This window comes from Cottoperca gobio, chromosome 7 (assembly GCF_900634415.1).
Source record: "Cottoperca gobio chromosome 7, fCotGob3.1, whole genome shotgun sequence".
NCBI lineage: Eukaryota > Metazoa > Chordata > Actinopteri > Perciformes > Bovichtidae > Cottoperca > Cottoperca gobio.
Genome location: NC_041361.1, coordinates 1868596 through 1885645, shown reverse-complemented (window position 1 = coordinate 1885645; position 17050 = coordinate 1868596). Strand labels below are relative to the sequence as shown.

The 17050-nt window shown below is 45.1% G+C and overlaps 1 protein-coding gene across 2 annotated transcripts in view; it reads left to right on the top strand.

Moving 5' to 3' along the window:
- Positions 1-15922, top strand: part of spryd3 (SPRY domain containing 3) — a 44186-nt gene extending 28264 nt beyond the window's left edge. For both annotated transcript variants that reach the window (XM_029436221.1, XM_029436220.1), the window contains exons 8-11: positions 4494-4551; positions 12029-12148; positions 12469-12608; positions 14799-15922. In XM_029436221.1, the coding sequence (XP_029292081.1) occupies positions 4494-4551; positions 12029-12148; positions 12469-12608; positions 14799-14933 (453 nt within the window). In that variant the 3' untranslated portion in view covers positions 14934-15922. The remainder of the gene's footprint in view (positions 1-4493; positions 4552-12028; positions 12149-12468; positions 12609-14798) is intronic.
- Positions 15923-17050: the final 1128 nt, after the last annotated feature.

Sequence of the window (17050 nt, the reverse complement as noted above, 5' to 3'; positions counted from 1 at the left end):
ATGTACCACAGGAAATGCTTACTACTTGGTTTAGAAAAGAAAAGATATCAGTGTTTCTGCTCTACAGGCTGTTGAATTACGCTGTAGCAATGAAAAATGTGTTTTATTGCCAACTCATTGTTCAGTAAGCCCTGTCCTCCTCAGTTACTGTAGCTACACCTGTCACGCTGGCCCACATGGCACACGTGCAGTTTACAGATATGACGATGCCAGATCTATGACTCAAAACATTTAGTCCTTTTTAAACCAATGGGTCCTTGATTTCAGAGGTAGGCTTGGCTAAAATGGCGGCTGCCACCCGCAGATTTTGCAGATTTCCGTTGTAGCTAGCTCGCTAGCTAATAAACGTTGGCGTTACGAGTCGGTGGAAAATACAGCAAATGTATAAAATGTACCATTCTTACAGCTTATGATCCATGTAGAAGACGTTGAAATAAATGAACAGCAATGCTCTTGTATTGCAGTGTACAACCACTTTAGAAATAATTTCCTTTTTGGCTGCATAGCCTAAGTACATTTTCAAACCGTATGTTTGCACATTAATCTTACAAAAGAAAAGGCTCTTAAGTTGAGGACTATCTGATGTGCTCAGCAAGCTCAATGCTGTCTCTGGTACATTGGTGGGGGTTGCGGGACCCAAATTTTAAAGGTTTTTGGTCATAAACCAAAAGTATTGACGCATTTTTGACGTGATAATGGTGCTATATGGCAATCCATCCAACAGTTATCGAGACACATTACTTTGAAACACGCTAGTGGTGAAGTTGGGGGATCACCGAAAGTCATTCTGCTTCATCTTCTCGGAACCATGATTGTCTTAAAGACATTTTATTGCAATCCATTCATAGTTGATTTGAGGTATTTCAGGGTCAAAGTTGTGGACAGAGTGATATCATCGGCCCGCTCTTTATGAATAAGATGATAAAGCTTCAATCTCAGTGTTCAGACAAGGGAGTGCTGCTTCAGTTTTCCCCACTAACCCACTATAATTATTTTATGTATAGAGCATACTGGGTATATGTTTTGAATTAGAGATGATGAACAATTACCAGAGAAGACGGCTATGAAAACATGCTTTTAACAGTTGATCCATTCATCAGACACAAGTCTGCGGTTTAAATTAAAGGACTATAAATCCACCCCCTTATTTGTTTAGCCGTTCCCAATATTGTCATATTACAGTGTGTTCCTCCAAATCACTGATCAGATCAGAGTCCGTGGATCATCAATCAGGGAGAAAAACACCCAGACGTTCCTCTCGTCCGCGTGGAGATTCAGCCCACATGCCAGTCAGCCAGAGGAATCCTCGGGCTTGTGGTTTAGACGAGAGGGAAGAGGAGCAGACTTGGCGGATCAAGGGGTTTCAGGCTTGGAGGAGTAGCTGCATTCCTCCATGTCTCTCTGTCTTCCTCTGCTGATGTCTCACTCTGTTCTTTTCCCCTCTCTCTCTCTCTCTCTCTCTCTCTCTCCCTCGCTTTCCCCCATCCATCTCCATTTCCTGTTCCTCGAGCCCCAATGGGATTGTCAGACAGGATCGTTGATCTTTCCTTGATGCCCTGTCCTCAAATGCTGCACTCCTGTCTGCCTGGTCCCACCAAGCTGTCTGTCTGCAGTGTTCCTATTACTCATTTCTGCACACAGGTGCTAATAGTAATAATTTCATCCGCCCTATTTTGTTTTTGAGTAGTGTATCGCCTCCTCAGTCCCATCAGTCATCAATGGATGTTCTTTTGTTTGGATAAAAGCTCATTTCCCAGGCTGACTTATTTCTTTATTGGACTTCATCCTGGTCATATTTTTGGATTCTTGAGATCGCAATGAAAGGTTGCCTTTTTATTGTCTGTTAAAAGAAATAGAGAGCGAGAGAATGTAGAAGATGTAGCCTTCTTAGAGATGAAAGAGGAGCGTAATGTCATTGCCCTCTTCTTCCTCCTCCTTCCTCTATTGCTCAGTAATGTGTTTCTAAAGTAATGTAGGTGCAGCCAAGAAGACAGATAGAAATCTCTGGTAATTACCTCTGACTCATACTCTGATGTTATCTGAAAGTTGGCCCACTACTTATTTCTGTTGGCATGGTGAAACCTGGAGAAAGGCATTCATACTGTACATGCAGACAGATAGAGAGAGAGAGAGACAAACACATCCTTAGACACTGACCGGTAACCAAAACAGAGTGAGAAAGGAACCATCTATTAGCATGTAAACATTGGTAACATGATTTAAAACCGCTACTACCGGCTCTCTACTTTGTAATTTAGAGTTATTGACAGCAGCCTGATAATCGCCAGACCAAAAGAATAATATGAATTAGTCTAGAACCTCTTAGGTTCTCCAAGGTATCGCCCACCTCCCACCCTCAGGGATAAATAGGCGTCTATTTCCAAAGGAATTCAAATCAAATCAAATGTATTTATATAGCCCAATATCACAAATTATACATTTGTCTCAGTGTGCTTTACAGACTGTACAGGTTACGACACCCTCTGTCCTTAGACGCTCTGTCTTTAGACCCTCGCATCGCACAAGGAAAAACTTCCTAAAAGAAACCCCATAATTAAAGGGGGAACAATGGAAGAAACCTCAGGGAGAGCAACTGAGGAGGGATCCCTCTCCCAGGACGGACAGACGTGCAATAGATGTTGTGTGTACAGGATAAACAACATAGTACAAATACAACATTTGACAGAAATTATGATGTGTTGAAAAAGAGAAAGTTTGGATGAATCCAGAAAAATGTCAATAAGGCTTCCCGGTGTCCAGCAGGACCAGGTCAGCAGGCGCAGCCACGATTCATGATCCTGACGTAAACTTTATCAGTGGCAACCTGCCACATGAGAGATAGAAACTCATCATCCGGGGCATCATCCCCGGCGTTTCTAATACATTTACATAAATGCATACAGATAGAGAGGGAGAAGAAGAGAGAGGGAGGGGAGGAGAGAGGAAGAGAAGGAAGAGAGCAGGGAGGTGTCCCCCGGCAGTCTAAGCCTATAGCAGCATAACTAGGGGCTGATCCAGGGTAAACCTGAGCCAGCCCTAACTATAAGCTTTATCAAAAAGGAAAGTCTTTAGCCTGCTCTTAAATGTGGAGAGAGTGTCTGCCTCCCGAACACAAACTGGAAGCTGGTTCCACTGGAGAGGAGCTTGATAGCTGAAGGCTCTGGCTCCCATTGTACTCTTAGAGACTCTAGGAACCACAAGTAACCCTGCAGTCTGGGAGCGCAATGCTCTAGTTGGTTTATAAGGTACTATAAGATCTTTAAGATATGCTGGAGCCTGACCATTAATTGCTTTGTAAGTCAGGAGAAGGATTTTGAATTCTATTCTGTATTTTACCGGGAGCCAGTGCAGAGCAGCTAATACAGGAGTAATATGATCCCGTTTCCTTGTTCTTGTCAATACACATGCCGCTGCATTTTGGATCAACTGAAGAGTCTTAAGCGACTTTTTGGGACAACCTGATAACAATGAGTTGCAGTAATCCAACCTTGAAGTAACAAATGCATGGACTAGTTTTTCTGCATCATTTTGAGAAGGCAGTCCTTGAGATTTGTTTCATGTGGGAGTTGAACGACAGATCCTGATCAAAGATGACGCCAAGATTCCTTAGTTAGTGAAAGGTGTTTTTTGTTTTGCCGATTTCAATCTGAAACTCTGCAGCATTAAAGTTACCATGGCGATCTAACCAGGATAAAAGAGAGCCACCTTTTATAAAACGGAAAACTCTGGCTTTAAGCTCAACAGTCCCCGCTAACCCAATAATCTCGCTTCGTAGTACAGCCCTCAGTTTGACTGCTTCACGACGGCAGATGGGTAATTAAATGCGATTAAACGATGGTAAATGTAACACTTAGCATGTCTCACTAACTCTTTAGCGAACTGCATTATTTTCAGGGGTTACTGGTGATGTTAGAGAACGCCTTCAGGACGGACACATCCCGTGTGGGACTTCGGGCTAACATTAGCAGCTCTGTCTGCTCTTTGCTTGATTTCATAAGGTTCGCTCTGCGGCGATGACAGCAATCCATCCGACCCGTCTTGAAACACGGACTTGGTCTCACAAGCTTTGAGGGTGTGATGTATTCGCCATGTCATCACCAATACGACCAATGTGTTTATGATTAAATTGTTTTCAAGAGCACTAAGTTCTTCTTAGATCTAGCCTCTTCATTTTGCTTTCAAAGTTCAACATATTGATGAAATTAACTTTAAAATGTACAAAATGTTCTTTCAAAGGGCAAGATGTTTCCAAAGTCAATAAGTAATTGGGTTAAATAATTATGATCTCATTATTGACCAAAGTAATTGTGATCTTTGACATAATCCAGCAGCCATGTAATGTGGATGCTCTTGATTCGTTTCTCCTCTCTGCTAGTCAGTCAGTGACCTTTAACAACACCTGCAGACTCTCCATGGCACATAAGTTCAAATAAATCATATCCATGACTGAAAACGTATATTTGTGACCTGTGTCACTGTTTGTGTCTGTGCAGGACTACCCCAGGAACAGACACCCGGGATGGAGCCGAGGCTCGGTGGCGTACCATGCTGGTAAGAGTTCAAGCCCCTTTTCTCTCTCTCTTCTCTCAGCTCTATTCCTCAGAAAACAGGTGTGTTGTTTCCTTTCACGAGTGTGGCATTCCTCCTGTAGTCTTGTTTGGATGAAATAAATAAATCTGACTTCCTCTAAAGCGTCCATCTGCTGCTTTTTAGATGCAAACATCACAGGGCCCCGTCTCCGCTGGATGTTAAGGTGCCTAGCACAAACAGAGATCAAGGAGGATTTGCAGGCAGATAAAAAGCAGATAAAAACAGACGGTGACAGCATCAGCAAGAGGGGAAGGATCTTATCTCCAGCTCTTGTTGTGGAAGTTTGGTCATCTAAATATCTCTCTCACCAATGAACCAGAAAAAACAAGACACAAAAAGTTTGGTTATCTTTATCTTCCCACGCTTACACACACACACACACACACACACACACACACACACACACGTTAAGTCCTGTTAACAGGCCTGTGAACATTATCTGCAAAGGCATTTGCACAAAACCCCCACAGCTCCCATTGCAGGCCTCAGCACCCCTCACTATCAGCGCTAACAGATTAGCTATCAAGCTGCTGCCATGATAGGAGAATAACGTCAACCAGGTAGGTGTTTGTTATTGCATCGTACAAGCTACAGTCGGTAGCTGGCTCTTTATCGGACTAACCACGGTCACAGTCAAGATCTTGTTAGTCCTTATCAGAGCGAAGCTGTTCGCTGGCTTTTTATCAGCATTATTTTGGTCTGAAGCATCCCATTGTTGTTCTCTCTCAGGGGATTCCAGCTGCTCTTATTGAGTGATTCACACGCCAAAAATGTCGCTTTCCGTCGTAAGTTTTTCCACAAGGGAATATGAATGATTTATTTTTAGAGGAAGGTTTATATACTTTCTTCCAGTTGACCTCCAAATCAGCTATCAAAACAAAAATGTGTTCACGCTGCACATTCCATTCATGTTTTGAGTTGATGTTTATAGTCCTGAATCCCCGTATCCCTCTACAGATTCCATTCATACTTAGGATATATTAATAATAATAACAGTTGATGCTGCGCGTCCTGCCGGGGGCTGTGGATGATGCCTCATTGCTGAGTGACAGACGGGGCCAGTCATTCACAGAGGCTCACCGTGCCAGTCCCAGAGGTCTAGTGCTGTGGTCTGCCTGGTTTGGCTGCTGTGCAATGGACACCACAGAAATGTGCACGCCCCACCCCAGCTCCCATTAATCTTATTTGTTAGAGTCTAAAATGATGTATGTGGCTTTCCACGCTGTGCGTATGAGGTTTGCCTTCCCATGCTTGGGTTAAGGTGCAGGCTCAGATCCAGCTACTTAAAATCAACAGCCAGGGCCTCTTCTTCATGTCTCCCCCCCCTCGCTCCTCCACGCTGCCGAGATTTTCACCGAACAGCTCGGGAACCTCGAGAACTGAACGCAGACGCTCTTTGGCAGATTGACAAAAACTGAATGTATACTCTGTATTGTATGCACTGGGTCATATAACCGCAGCAGACATTGCTTAAAGAAGGCATTACTTTGTTAGCTTGGTTTTGCTGCTCGGAGCGAGCCAGGCCTGCTGTGACGAGGTGTCTTCTGTGACACTGTTCTGTTTGTTCACTTTTTTTATGGGTGTTTCTTTTTTAGTATTTGACCTCGGTATCTAAAGAGGGCAGGATATTCTGAGCTTTGTATCAAACCCTACGTTGCTCCTTAGTGCACTGTGAGTGTTTGTAATGTTTTTACCACCAGCTTTGAAGAAAAACAGTGGCGGTGGATAGTCCTTTGAGTTATATTATGCAGCCTGGAGGCAAATACATAAATTACATAATGATTCAATGCAACATTCCTTCTTTTCTTATTTATTCTCCGCATGTACAGTTTGACTACTGAGCTCTATTTCTGTCATCCTGATTTATGGTGCGTTGTAATGGGCACGCGACCAGTGTTGACCTGGATCACATGTGATGTGTGTTATTGACTTTAAAGGTTGTGATTTTACTCCAGATATATTCCAGTTATATACACAAATGCCTGCCAACCATATCGCTGCTCCTTTGTATAGCTTGTGTAGTTTGAGAGTTCTTTGGCCTGCGCCGGTGTTACCACGAGTGTTTTTGTTGGGAGCTGGCCCAGTGCGGACCTCCATCCTGTGTGTTGGCTCGGCCTGTCTCCGCAAGTTAATGGGCCGTGGGGCACTGCGGGCCCCTGTGGGTCCTATCAGGAGCAACCAGCCATCCAACCAGTGAGTGCTCCTCTGCAAGCCTCATTAACCCTGTCACCCCCTCCACACCCCCCATCAGTGAGTCACACGCGCTATGACTCAACACCCGCAGCTGAAGGTTATGCCCTACCACCATCGCCACCCTCCATCCCTCAAGACCAAGCCAACCTCACATAATAGGGCTCAGTCTAACTTCTGTGACGGGGTCTAATCTGATTCCAGCTCAGGTTCTGCAAAAACAATTGTTCATCACCAACAACATGTTGTGTAGGGGGGATTATGTTTCCTCCCAGTGAGATAAAAAGGGATTTGGATGAGAAAGTCTCCATGACATTAACAACGTGTGCGTGTACCCAGTGTGTGTCCATACTGTGCAGCTCGCCACACAACTGAGATCTAAGTCGAGGCCAAATGCCGTCTCTCTCAATGTTAACGAAAGAGGGGAAATAATGTGTATCGGCGCCGCCTGAGTCGGATCCGCTCCGAAGGTTAAAAGGTTCTTTTCCACCATTGACTGTTTTTTTAACAATGCTGGAAAGATTGAGAGGTTTACGCAATTTGGACCGATTACAACACTGAGGGTGACGTACCCTAACTTCAAGTCATCACAGCGAGGTGAAGAGCGACCAACTGAAGACCCTGAAGCACAACTCTCCAACTCTCCTCTCCTCTCTTCCTCTTCTCTCTTCCTCTTCTCTCTTCCTCCTCTTCTCTCTTCCTCTTCTCTTCCTCTTCTCTCTTCCTCTTCTCTCTCCTCTTCTCTCTTCCTCTTCTCTCTTCCTCTCCTCTCTTCTTCCTCTCCTCTCTTCCTCTTCTCTCTTCCTCTCCTCTCTTCCTCTTCCTCTCTTCCTCTTCTCTCTTCCTCTTCTCTCTTCTCTCCTCTCTTCCTCTTCTCTCTTCCTCTTTTCTCTTCTCTCTTCTCTCTTCCTCTTCTCTCTTTCTCTTCCTCTTCTCTCTTCCCTCTCCTCTCTCTTCCTCTCCTCTCTTCCTCGCTCTCTTCCTCTCCTCTCGCCTCTCTTCCACTCGCCTCTCTTCCACTCGCCTCTCTTCCTCTCGCCTCTCTTCCTCTCGCCTCTCCTCTCTTCCTCTCCTCTTCTCTCTCGTCTTTCCTCTCCTCTCTCGTCTTTCCTCTCCTCTTCCTCTTCTCTCTTCCTCTTCTCTCTTCCTCTCCTCTCTTCCTCTTCTCTCTTCCACTTTTCTCTTCCTCTTCTCTCTTCCTCTTCTCTCTTCCTCTTCTCTCTTCGTCGCCTCTCTTCCTCTTCTCTCTTCCACTCGCCTCTCTTCCTCCTTCCTCTCGCCTCTCCTCTCTCCTCTCTTCCCTCTCCTCTTCTCTCTCGGCTTTCCTCTCCTCTCTCGTCTTTCCTCTTGTCTTCCTCTCTTCTCTTCTCTTCCTTGCCTCTCATCTCTCCTCTCTCGTCTTTCCTCTCCTCTTCCTCTCCTCTTCTCTCTCCTCTCTTCTGTCCTCTCTTCCTCTTCTCTCTTCCTCTTCTCTCTCTTCCTCTCCTCTCTTCCTCTTCTCTCTTCCTCTTCTCTCTTCCTCTTCTCCCTTCATCTCCTCTCTTCCTCTTCTCTCTTCCTCTTCTCTCTTCCTCTTCTCTCTTCCTCTTCTCTCTTCCTCTTCTCTCTTCCTCTCCTCTCTTCCTCTTCTCTCTTCCTCTTCTCTCTTCCTTTTCTCTCTTCCCTCTTCTCTCTTTCTCTTCCTCTTCTCTCTTTCTCTTCCTCTTCTCTCTTCCTCGCCTCTCTTCATCTCCTCTCTTCATCTCCTCTCTTCCTCTTCTCTCTTCCTCTCCTCTCTTCCTCTCTCCTCTCTTCCTCTCCTCTCTTCCTCTCCTCTTCTCTCTCGTCTTTCCTCTCCTCTTCCTCTCTTCTCTTCCTCTCCTCTCCTCTCTTACTCTCCTCTCTTCCTCTCCTCTTCTCTCTCCTCCCTCCTCTCTTGTCTTTCCTCTCCTCTCTCGTCTTTCCTCTCCTCTTCCTCTCTTCTCTTCTCTTCCTTGCCTCTCATCTCTCCTCTCTCGTCTTTCCTTTCCTCTCCTCTTCCTCTCCTCTCCTCTCTTCCTCTCCTCTCTTCCTCTCCTCTTCTCTCTCTCCTCTCTTCCTCTCTTCCTCTCCTCTCTCCTCTCTTCTGTCCTCTCTTCCTCTCCTCTCTCCTCTTCTCTCTCCTCTTCTCTCTCCTCTTCTCTCTCCTCTCTTCTCTCCTCTCTTCCTCTTCTCTCTCCTCTCTTCCTCTCCTCTCTTCCTCTCCTCTCTTCCTCTCCTCTCTCCTCTCTTCCTCTCTTCCTCTTCTCTCTCCTCTCTTCCTCTCTTCCTCTTCTCTTCTCTCTCCTCTCTTCCTCTCCCCTCTCTCTTCCTCTCCTCTTCTCTCTCCTCTCTTTCTCCCCTCTCTCTTCCTCTCTTCCTCTTCTCTCTCCTCTCTTCCTCTCTCCTCTCCGCTCTTCTTCTCTCCTCTCTGTGAGGAGCAGCGGTGTCTCTGGTGCAGAAGGAGCGCGTGCTGCTGGACTTCCTCTCGGTGAAGCGAGTGCTTCCAGGATCGGGAAATGAAAGTCTTGCAGAGAGAATCTTGCCGATTGTTTCCGATCACTTCCCTGGGAGAAGATCCCTCACTGATCATGTGGTGTATCTGCGTCGCCTTTATACGAACATGTTTGGTGTTCAACTGGGTTGCTGCAACTAACAATTATTTTCATTAGTGATAATTCATCATTAGAAATGACCATAATTCCCCAGAGACGACTCATGATGTCAAATAACTTGTATTTTACGCCCAACCTTTTAAAACCCAATGATTTTGAGTTTGTTATCACATGAGACAAAGAAAAGCTGCACATCCTCTAAGTGGAGACGCTTGAACCCGAGAATTGGAATAAGTAACCTAAGAAACTGATTATCAAAATAGTTGCAGTTTATTATTTCTGTTGCTCAACATCGTTTGAGCTCTAAAACACAATGTTGTACGTTACATCAGCACCAACATAGAGCCTGGAGCTCACACAGAAGACCAGAGTCTGTACCGCCTCATGACCCAGCTGCTGCTCATGCTGCACCTTCTTCACTCTGGAGAAGGTCTAACCAGAGATTATTTAATTTATTATTGTTCATATACTTTACAACCGGGGGCCTCGCTGACGAATGGGCCCAGGAAGTAAATAGTATATTATCTGTCGACAGCAAATCTTTGTGATAAACTCAAATTGCAGCTGCAAATGGAATTTATAGTACATTCTTAGGAACATGTGCAGAATCATGTGTGTGAAATCATGCAAGAAAATAAATATTTTGTTGAAATTTTTCATGTTTTAGGAGTCTGTCAAGTCATTGTTCCCTGGGAAGGGAAGCCCAGACTTTTCCAGACTCTCGTGTTACTTTTCCCAGCTGCTCTCAGTCCTCACTCAGAGCCTGCCCTCTCCTCCTGCGGGCCCGGCTCCAAACCCTGAACTTGGCTCCACAGTTTTCACCTTCTGGTCGTGCTCGGATCACCCTTACATCCAGCACCTGGTGGCAGTCACAGTAGCTAACATTGTTAGCTTTACCAACAACTTCCTCAGTTTATGATCTTGACTTTTGCATTAACACCATCACCAGTGTTCTGCTCCATCAACAGCCTCGCAGCCAAACCTTGGTCAACACCTCTATGCTAATTTTAATCTCTCTGGTCTCCAACACAAATTTCAACATTTTCCGCCAGCGCCGAGCTCCAAGTTGAGCTGGCTTCCTGTCTTTCCATTCCCAACCTTTTTTAAGTACTGAAGCACACTTGAAGAAAAGGCAACAGAACGTTTTATTGTACGCTCAGAAACAAAGGTAGCTTTACGCAAGTGCCAGCCAAAACTCTTTTACTACAAATGACTGTATTCTTTTAATGATTGACTTCTATTGTTTATTCATATATCGACTGTATATAGTCATGTATTAGGGACGCCGTAGTGAAAGACCAAAGATATGATTGTTGTAACATTTAACATTGTTCAGGCAGTTGGAGTTGAATCCATAAATATAATCTAAATAATAAACGCGTACGAACTCTGCAGGACTTTGAAGATTGACTCCAGCGAACATCCCTTTCAGCCGCTGCCCTCGACGCTCCACCGGGCTTCTCCTACCTTTCCCGTCCAACTGAACTAGGTCCATCCTTAGGCCCAAACCTGGACTTCCACCTCCAGCGCCAGCGCTTGTCACTCTCCAAAGCCGCCCTGCTCTGCTATTTTTAGCGGCGCTGCGCCTGTGCCGGCGTGGCTCCACTGTTTGCCTAGTGTGTGGTGTTGTGACAAGGGCCCGCATGGGAGCCGTAATGATACAGTGTCTACGTCTCCCTCCCGGTGCTCAGATAGAGATTGTTTAAACAGTATCCTGAGCCGGGGACGGGTCCCATGACAACTCCATAAATATTTACCAGCAGCAGCCACGCCGCTTCGCTTGGGGAGAGCTCGTCTGCAGGCTACCGCTGCAATGTTTTTTCTTTTGCCCTTTCTTTCCATTGTTGTCTCGCCCGACTGTACGACGTGTTGATTTGATGATTTCCTTTGGATGTTGTTGATGATTTTTGTTGATGAAGTGTTTTTTTACGAGCGCTGCTTTCACCTTTTCTTTACACGTCAGGAATGTCAGGATGTCCTGTATGTTAGCGCTGCATTGTATGTACTCTTCTTGCACGCTGTGGAAAACGCATTAAAAGACGCAGTTAAGTCAAGTTCAGCAGTGGGACACATAACATCAGGACAGAGATGACCGTGCACAGGGCGTCTGAGTTTTCACGACCTGTGGTTTCCTTAACAAAAGGCCTTAGAAGGTATTAAAAGCTTTTAAATACAATTTACAAAATCCGTGTTTCTGATCTTAATCTCAGGCTTTAAGGAGACATTAAACAAAGTAAAGTAAAAGTGGAGTTATTTTATGGATTGTGCTGCAGGGAGCCGTTAAATCAGCACCATGAGACGTGTAGCAAACACCGCTACAGCAGCGAGGACGCTTATCGTCTCATTGTAGACGAGTGTAGAACAAAAACGTAATTAATTATTCATATTTAATCCCTTAATCCTTCCATCGTCTGGCTCTTATCCCAAACTTGTTATACACAGTTGAGAAGTACCGAAAAGAAGTTATAATAAATACTTCTTGGCCATATTGTCTACCGGTTTCCCATCTTACGCCATCACACTAAGTATATAAAGTAAAAGTACTCGATGTTTTCCCTGTGGCTGTTAAACTATTTTATATTATATCATTAGAATGTAACTAATGCAGAATTTAAAGTCTCTTCCTCCTCTGACAGATGACGGCAAGATCTTTCACGGCAGCGGGGTCGGAGACGCTTTCGGTCCTCGCTGCTTCAAAGGTGACATTATGGGCTGCGGCATCATGTTCCCACGAGACTACATCCTGGACGGAGAAGGTGAAGTGCTACAATCAAACTGTCATTTATTAAAGTCGGTCGGTGCGTCCGTGGGAGGGTTCGCTCTTAAAGCTGCGTATCGTGGTTTAGCGTGAGGCGACATTCGCTCTTAAAGAAGCTGGAAACCTAAATCCCCCCGCTCTCAGGTGGGTTCAGTACAACCACCAAACGGGTGATAACTATTCGGAGACTAAGAAACTAATATCATCTAACTTTATTAGCGGCCACTAACGCATCGGGTCGTTGCATTAATTATTCCTCTGCTCTGTTTCCTGGCTCCGCTCTGCCTCTGCTCACACTGTGCTCTGTGTTGTCCTCAGGTGACGTGGACGACTGGGATCGGGTGGAGGTCCGTCCGGATCACGCAAGCGTCCAGAACGTTCTGTACCTCGACGACGAAGAAGAGGAAGAGGAAGACGGGGAAGAGGTAGAGCAGGGACAGGAGGGCCGGAAGGTCACGGTGAGGAAAGCGCAGCTGTGTTAACCATTGTTGCATGTACGTAAACTACGCATCCTATAGAATCCTTTAGCGTTTTATGATTTAAACAGGAAACATAAACCTGCAGTGACTTGTGTTTCTTTTGGCCGCTAACATCACAAGCTGTAAATCTAAATCCTCACGTTCAAGGACTTTTGTTTGTGGGTGTTTTGGTGCGTAACGTAAACACAGAGAGAGAAATGAAATGAACAATAAATGTCTGTGCAGGGAAATGACAATTCAAATGAATAAAGATACTTTAAACAATACATCTGAATTGAAATGGAAGAGCTGTGCAGGTCTTTATAAGTCATGGTTTGTGCAGAGAATGTGGAAACTTGTAAACACAGACATGTCATCACCTTTTAATTTTTGTTATTAGTTTATTCACACCTCCAGACGTGACGGAGAAACATCATTCAGTCGTGTTTCTGTCCACCCGATGAATGCGACAATAATCGCTCTCACTTTAGCTCCACTAACTCCCGAGGGGAATATCTGGCGCTTGAGCTGCTAAACGCTCCCTTGTGTTCACACGTTGGTCTCTGACGGTGTCTGTTTGTTGTTTAGTGCTGAGGTAGGAAGTGCACAGTCGGTCTTTAGAGCTTCTTTGCTTCTAAAGCAGTGAAGTTTGAGCCGGACAGATAAACAATGAGCTGAAACTCACCGAGCCGAGAGGAGCTGCAGTCGAGTGATCGGTTCATCGCGACGAGTCGGCGCTTTTTATTTTATCATGGCCGGAAACCACATTTAGTTTATTCTTTGATACATATTCCCCTCGCAATGTATCGACCGATATGAAAGCGTCAAAACAAACTTTATGTTTATGAGTTTGTTGCACGATGGAACAGGTTATTATTACATTATTTTAATGTTGTATAAACTCTTTAAATGAACCAAAGTATTTACAACAACAAAAAGCAGTTGTGGCTTTTAAATGCAGTAAATGTGAAAGTTGATTGTCTGTGGTCCCGTGATCAGAGCGCCGAAATATCAGACTGTAGAATGTCGAAATTGACCAATTAGAATGGAGTATTCAGCTAAACCGTGACCTCCTGTCATTTTGCATGAGTGGCCCCCGAGCAACACGTTGAGTCTCCCTGATGTAGATTGTCTGCAGCCTAAATAAGACTGTAGGTTAATTTATTGTCTATTATTATGGATTAATTTGCTGTTTTTGGCAACACAAGCTCAACGACTTGCTTCACGATGATTACTTTCACATTCTGGTGTAACATCACTGTGACCTCCCCCCGCTGTAACGTCTAATCGCCTGACCGCCTCATGTTTCAACTGTTGTTTGTTGGTATTGTTTTAAATACTGCGGTTTCCACTCGGTCTTGACTCGCCCACACAGTTGTGCAAGTCGAGGCCGGGGGGGGTCACAGAGGCGAACGGGTGTGAGTGAGTACTGAAACCCAAGTGGGTTAGAAGAGAACAGGCCGAGTTGTAAAAGGATTTGTCAATATTTATTCAGTGGGACACATTACCCTCAATGCACTGCTGTGACATCCCAGAGGTCACGTGTGTGCGGGGGTCGGGGGCGTTAGGGTTGATCAAACTAATGAAGCATGTTGCAGTTCACCCTTCATCTGTAATTGAATAGCAGTTTAAGCCTCTCTTTTTTTTCCCGAGTGGGCGGTACAGTAAATGTTTGATAAGTGACTCAGCCTGATGTATCGAACACACACACACACACACACACACACACACACACACACACACACACACACACACACACACACACACACACACACACTCCACAGTACTTCACTTGTTGTCTTAGTGTGTCGCTGTTTGCTTTCAGACTTGAGAAGCGGCCTTCGGTATTAGCATTGAAAAGCTTGTTGATGTTCTTTTGAGAACAGCTGGATGATGTTTGATCACTCGCTGATCTAGTAGAGACATGTACTGTAAACATTTACTTCTCCTCCCTCCGAGAACACAGACATTACACTGTCACCTGTTTGTTTAACGAGATTTCTTAACTGCACATAAATCCTGCTTACAACTGGCACACTGTGCGCTCTCGAATGAAGTCTGTACCCCCATCAGTCATCATGAACAGGCATTTATTTTATGAGTAATTGTTCCAATGCTCCATCGGTGGATTTAACCTTCAGTGTGTGTGTGTGTGTTTTAACTCTCTGTCGCCCCCTTGTGGTGCCGCAGGTGTTCTTCACCAGGAACGGGAAGCTGATGGGCCGCAGAGAGATGAGGGTTCCTCCTGGGGGCCTTTACCCCACCGTGGGGATGCTGAGCAGCGGAGAGAAGGTGAAAGTGGATTTGCACCCCCTCAGTGGATGAGCTGAGCACGCCCACTGGACTCGTGATGCCCTGCAAACAGCTGGCTGCACTGTAGAGCTCACCCACGGTAGCCTAGCATGCTGCGAACACTCTGTTCTGCTGCACACACGCACGTCGTCAGCGTCGACGCTGCTTCTGCTTTTATTTATAAGACCTGTACATTGTCACAGTCATCACAGAAACACAACCAGAGCAGCAGAGACGTCGTACATGAGCTGTGTAGGTTACAGCATGCTGCACATACAACAAAAATAAATATTTAACAGTTTATTCTATGCAATCTGTACTGCTATCACCCTCACATCTAACCTGCCTCTGCATGCAGTGTGTCTGAAACACTGAGCTGTTAAATCCCTCATGAGCTCTGGCACACTTCGTTTATTTCATTTGTCCCGACCCCAAGCAAAGCAGAGCGAGGCCAGCAGTTGTGCCGAGTCGGAGCTGGTTGGAGATTTATGTTTCAGGGAATAGATCCTCCCTCTCCCTGTCCTCTCTCTGGGGGGAGGCTGCCCTCCTGTGAGCGATCAGGGACCTGCCGTTGCCCCGCCTCGCTCGCTGCTCTCCCGGAGCTGTGCTGGAAGTGAAACCGTGGGTCTGTTGCAAAATCTCCGAAATGTATCCACATTTATTATTGTAGGAGGATTATTAGAGGTTTCACATCCTCGCATCAAGATGCTGTTACTGTTTTTATAGCTTCGTGTCGGAGCCAGACTACAAATAGAAAACATGTCGGGTATATTCTCTGCAAAATACACATTTAAAATGTTTCTTCTTTGTCAAAAGTTCAGGGAATGTTGTTTTTGCACTTTGGGGCAGACGTGAATACAGTGTGGGGGGGGGGGGGGCGAAATAAAGAAAGCACCTTCTGGTATAATGCAGTCCCATGTATCCACAGAGATAAATAAAGAACTTTGTAAGCCTCACACAGATTGCATCATACTGTAACGTGTTGACCTGTTAGTTTTACTCGTCCTCACTACGAAGGGTTCTCCCCCCCCCCCCCCGCCCCCCGTCTTCCTTTTCTCCATCTTTTTAAACACAAAGTTTAGACGGATGAGATGTTTTAAAAGAAGGAGAATAAAAAAAGATCTGCCCAAATGAAGTTCTTGCTTTCGTAGTGTGAAGATCATTTCCTCTGCGTGATGATGTCGAAGTGCTGGATGTGTTTTGTTAGAAGATAAAGATGGCGTTCGGTCGCTGCGTGTTTGTGTTCGTGTGTCTGCACAGCATTCGACAGCCGCACCAGAGGTCTGTATCACAAAGCCACATTAGAGTTTTGACTCTGGTGTAGCCCGTTCACACGCAGTACTGTAGGACGGCAACCATCATCTTTCCATATCCAATAATCTGCTGGTTGTTTCTTGATTTGAGTGTTTGGTCTATAAAATACAGAACATGTTAGAAAGACATAAATGATAATTCTACTAGTAGCAATTACTGGATTTGACAAAACGAAACAAAAATCTGCAACTTTTTATCATAATCGCTTCATAATTTCAGTAATCTTTCAGACAGAAAGTGGAACCAGAGTCTAAAATGTGAGGATGTTCTCTTCGTATCATTGGAAATCTTTTGGGTTTTGGAAAATGAATGGATCGCCTTTAGCTTCACTTGCCAGGGAAGTTATGTTTTTGTTTGCTGTAGCGAGCGACAGAGCAAGCTGTACCCAGCATGCAGTTTGGCGGGTGTAACAATAGGGATCCCCTCTGAATGCACTACACAGTGTGTCCCGTAGATCTCCAGCTCGCACTCGACACTGCGCCTCCTCGGGTCCTCGGCAACATCGATCGGGTGAACGTACGGAGACTCCTTCCATTTTAGTTATTGTGTATATGTCAACATCTCTTTCTGCTGCTGCAGTAACATAATCCTCCTGCAGATGTCATCGTTTCATCCCGTATCATATTAAGTTCTGCACTCAGGGTTCTGATGATGTTGCTTATAATGAATTATTTAAAAAGAAATGATGCAGCAGATTCAGAGGTTTTATTTTAGTTCTTCTTCCCTGTTAAAACCTTCTGCCTACATTACCCACAATGCAACTCGATCACAAACCATAGCCTCGAGCAATACGTCTTCTCTGCGTCACATGACTGTCGATCCGGTCCCAAAACTGT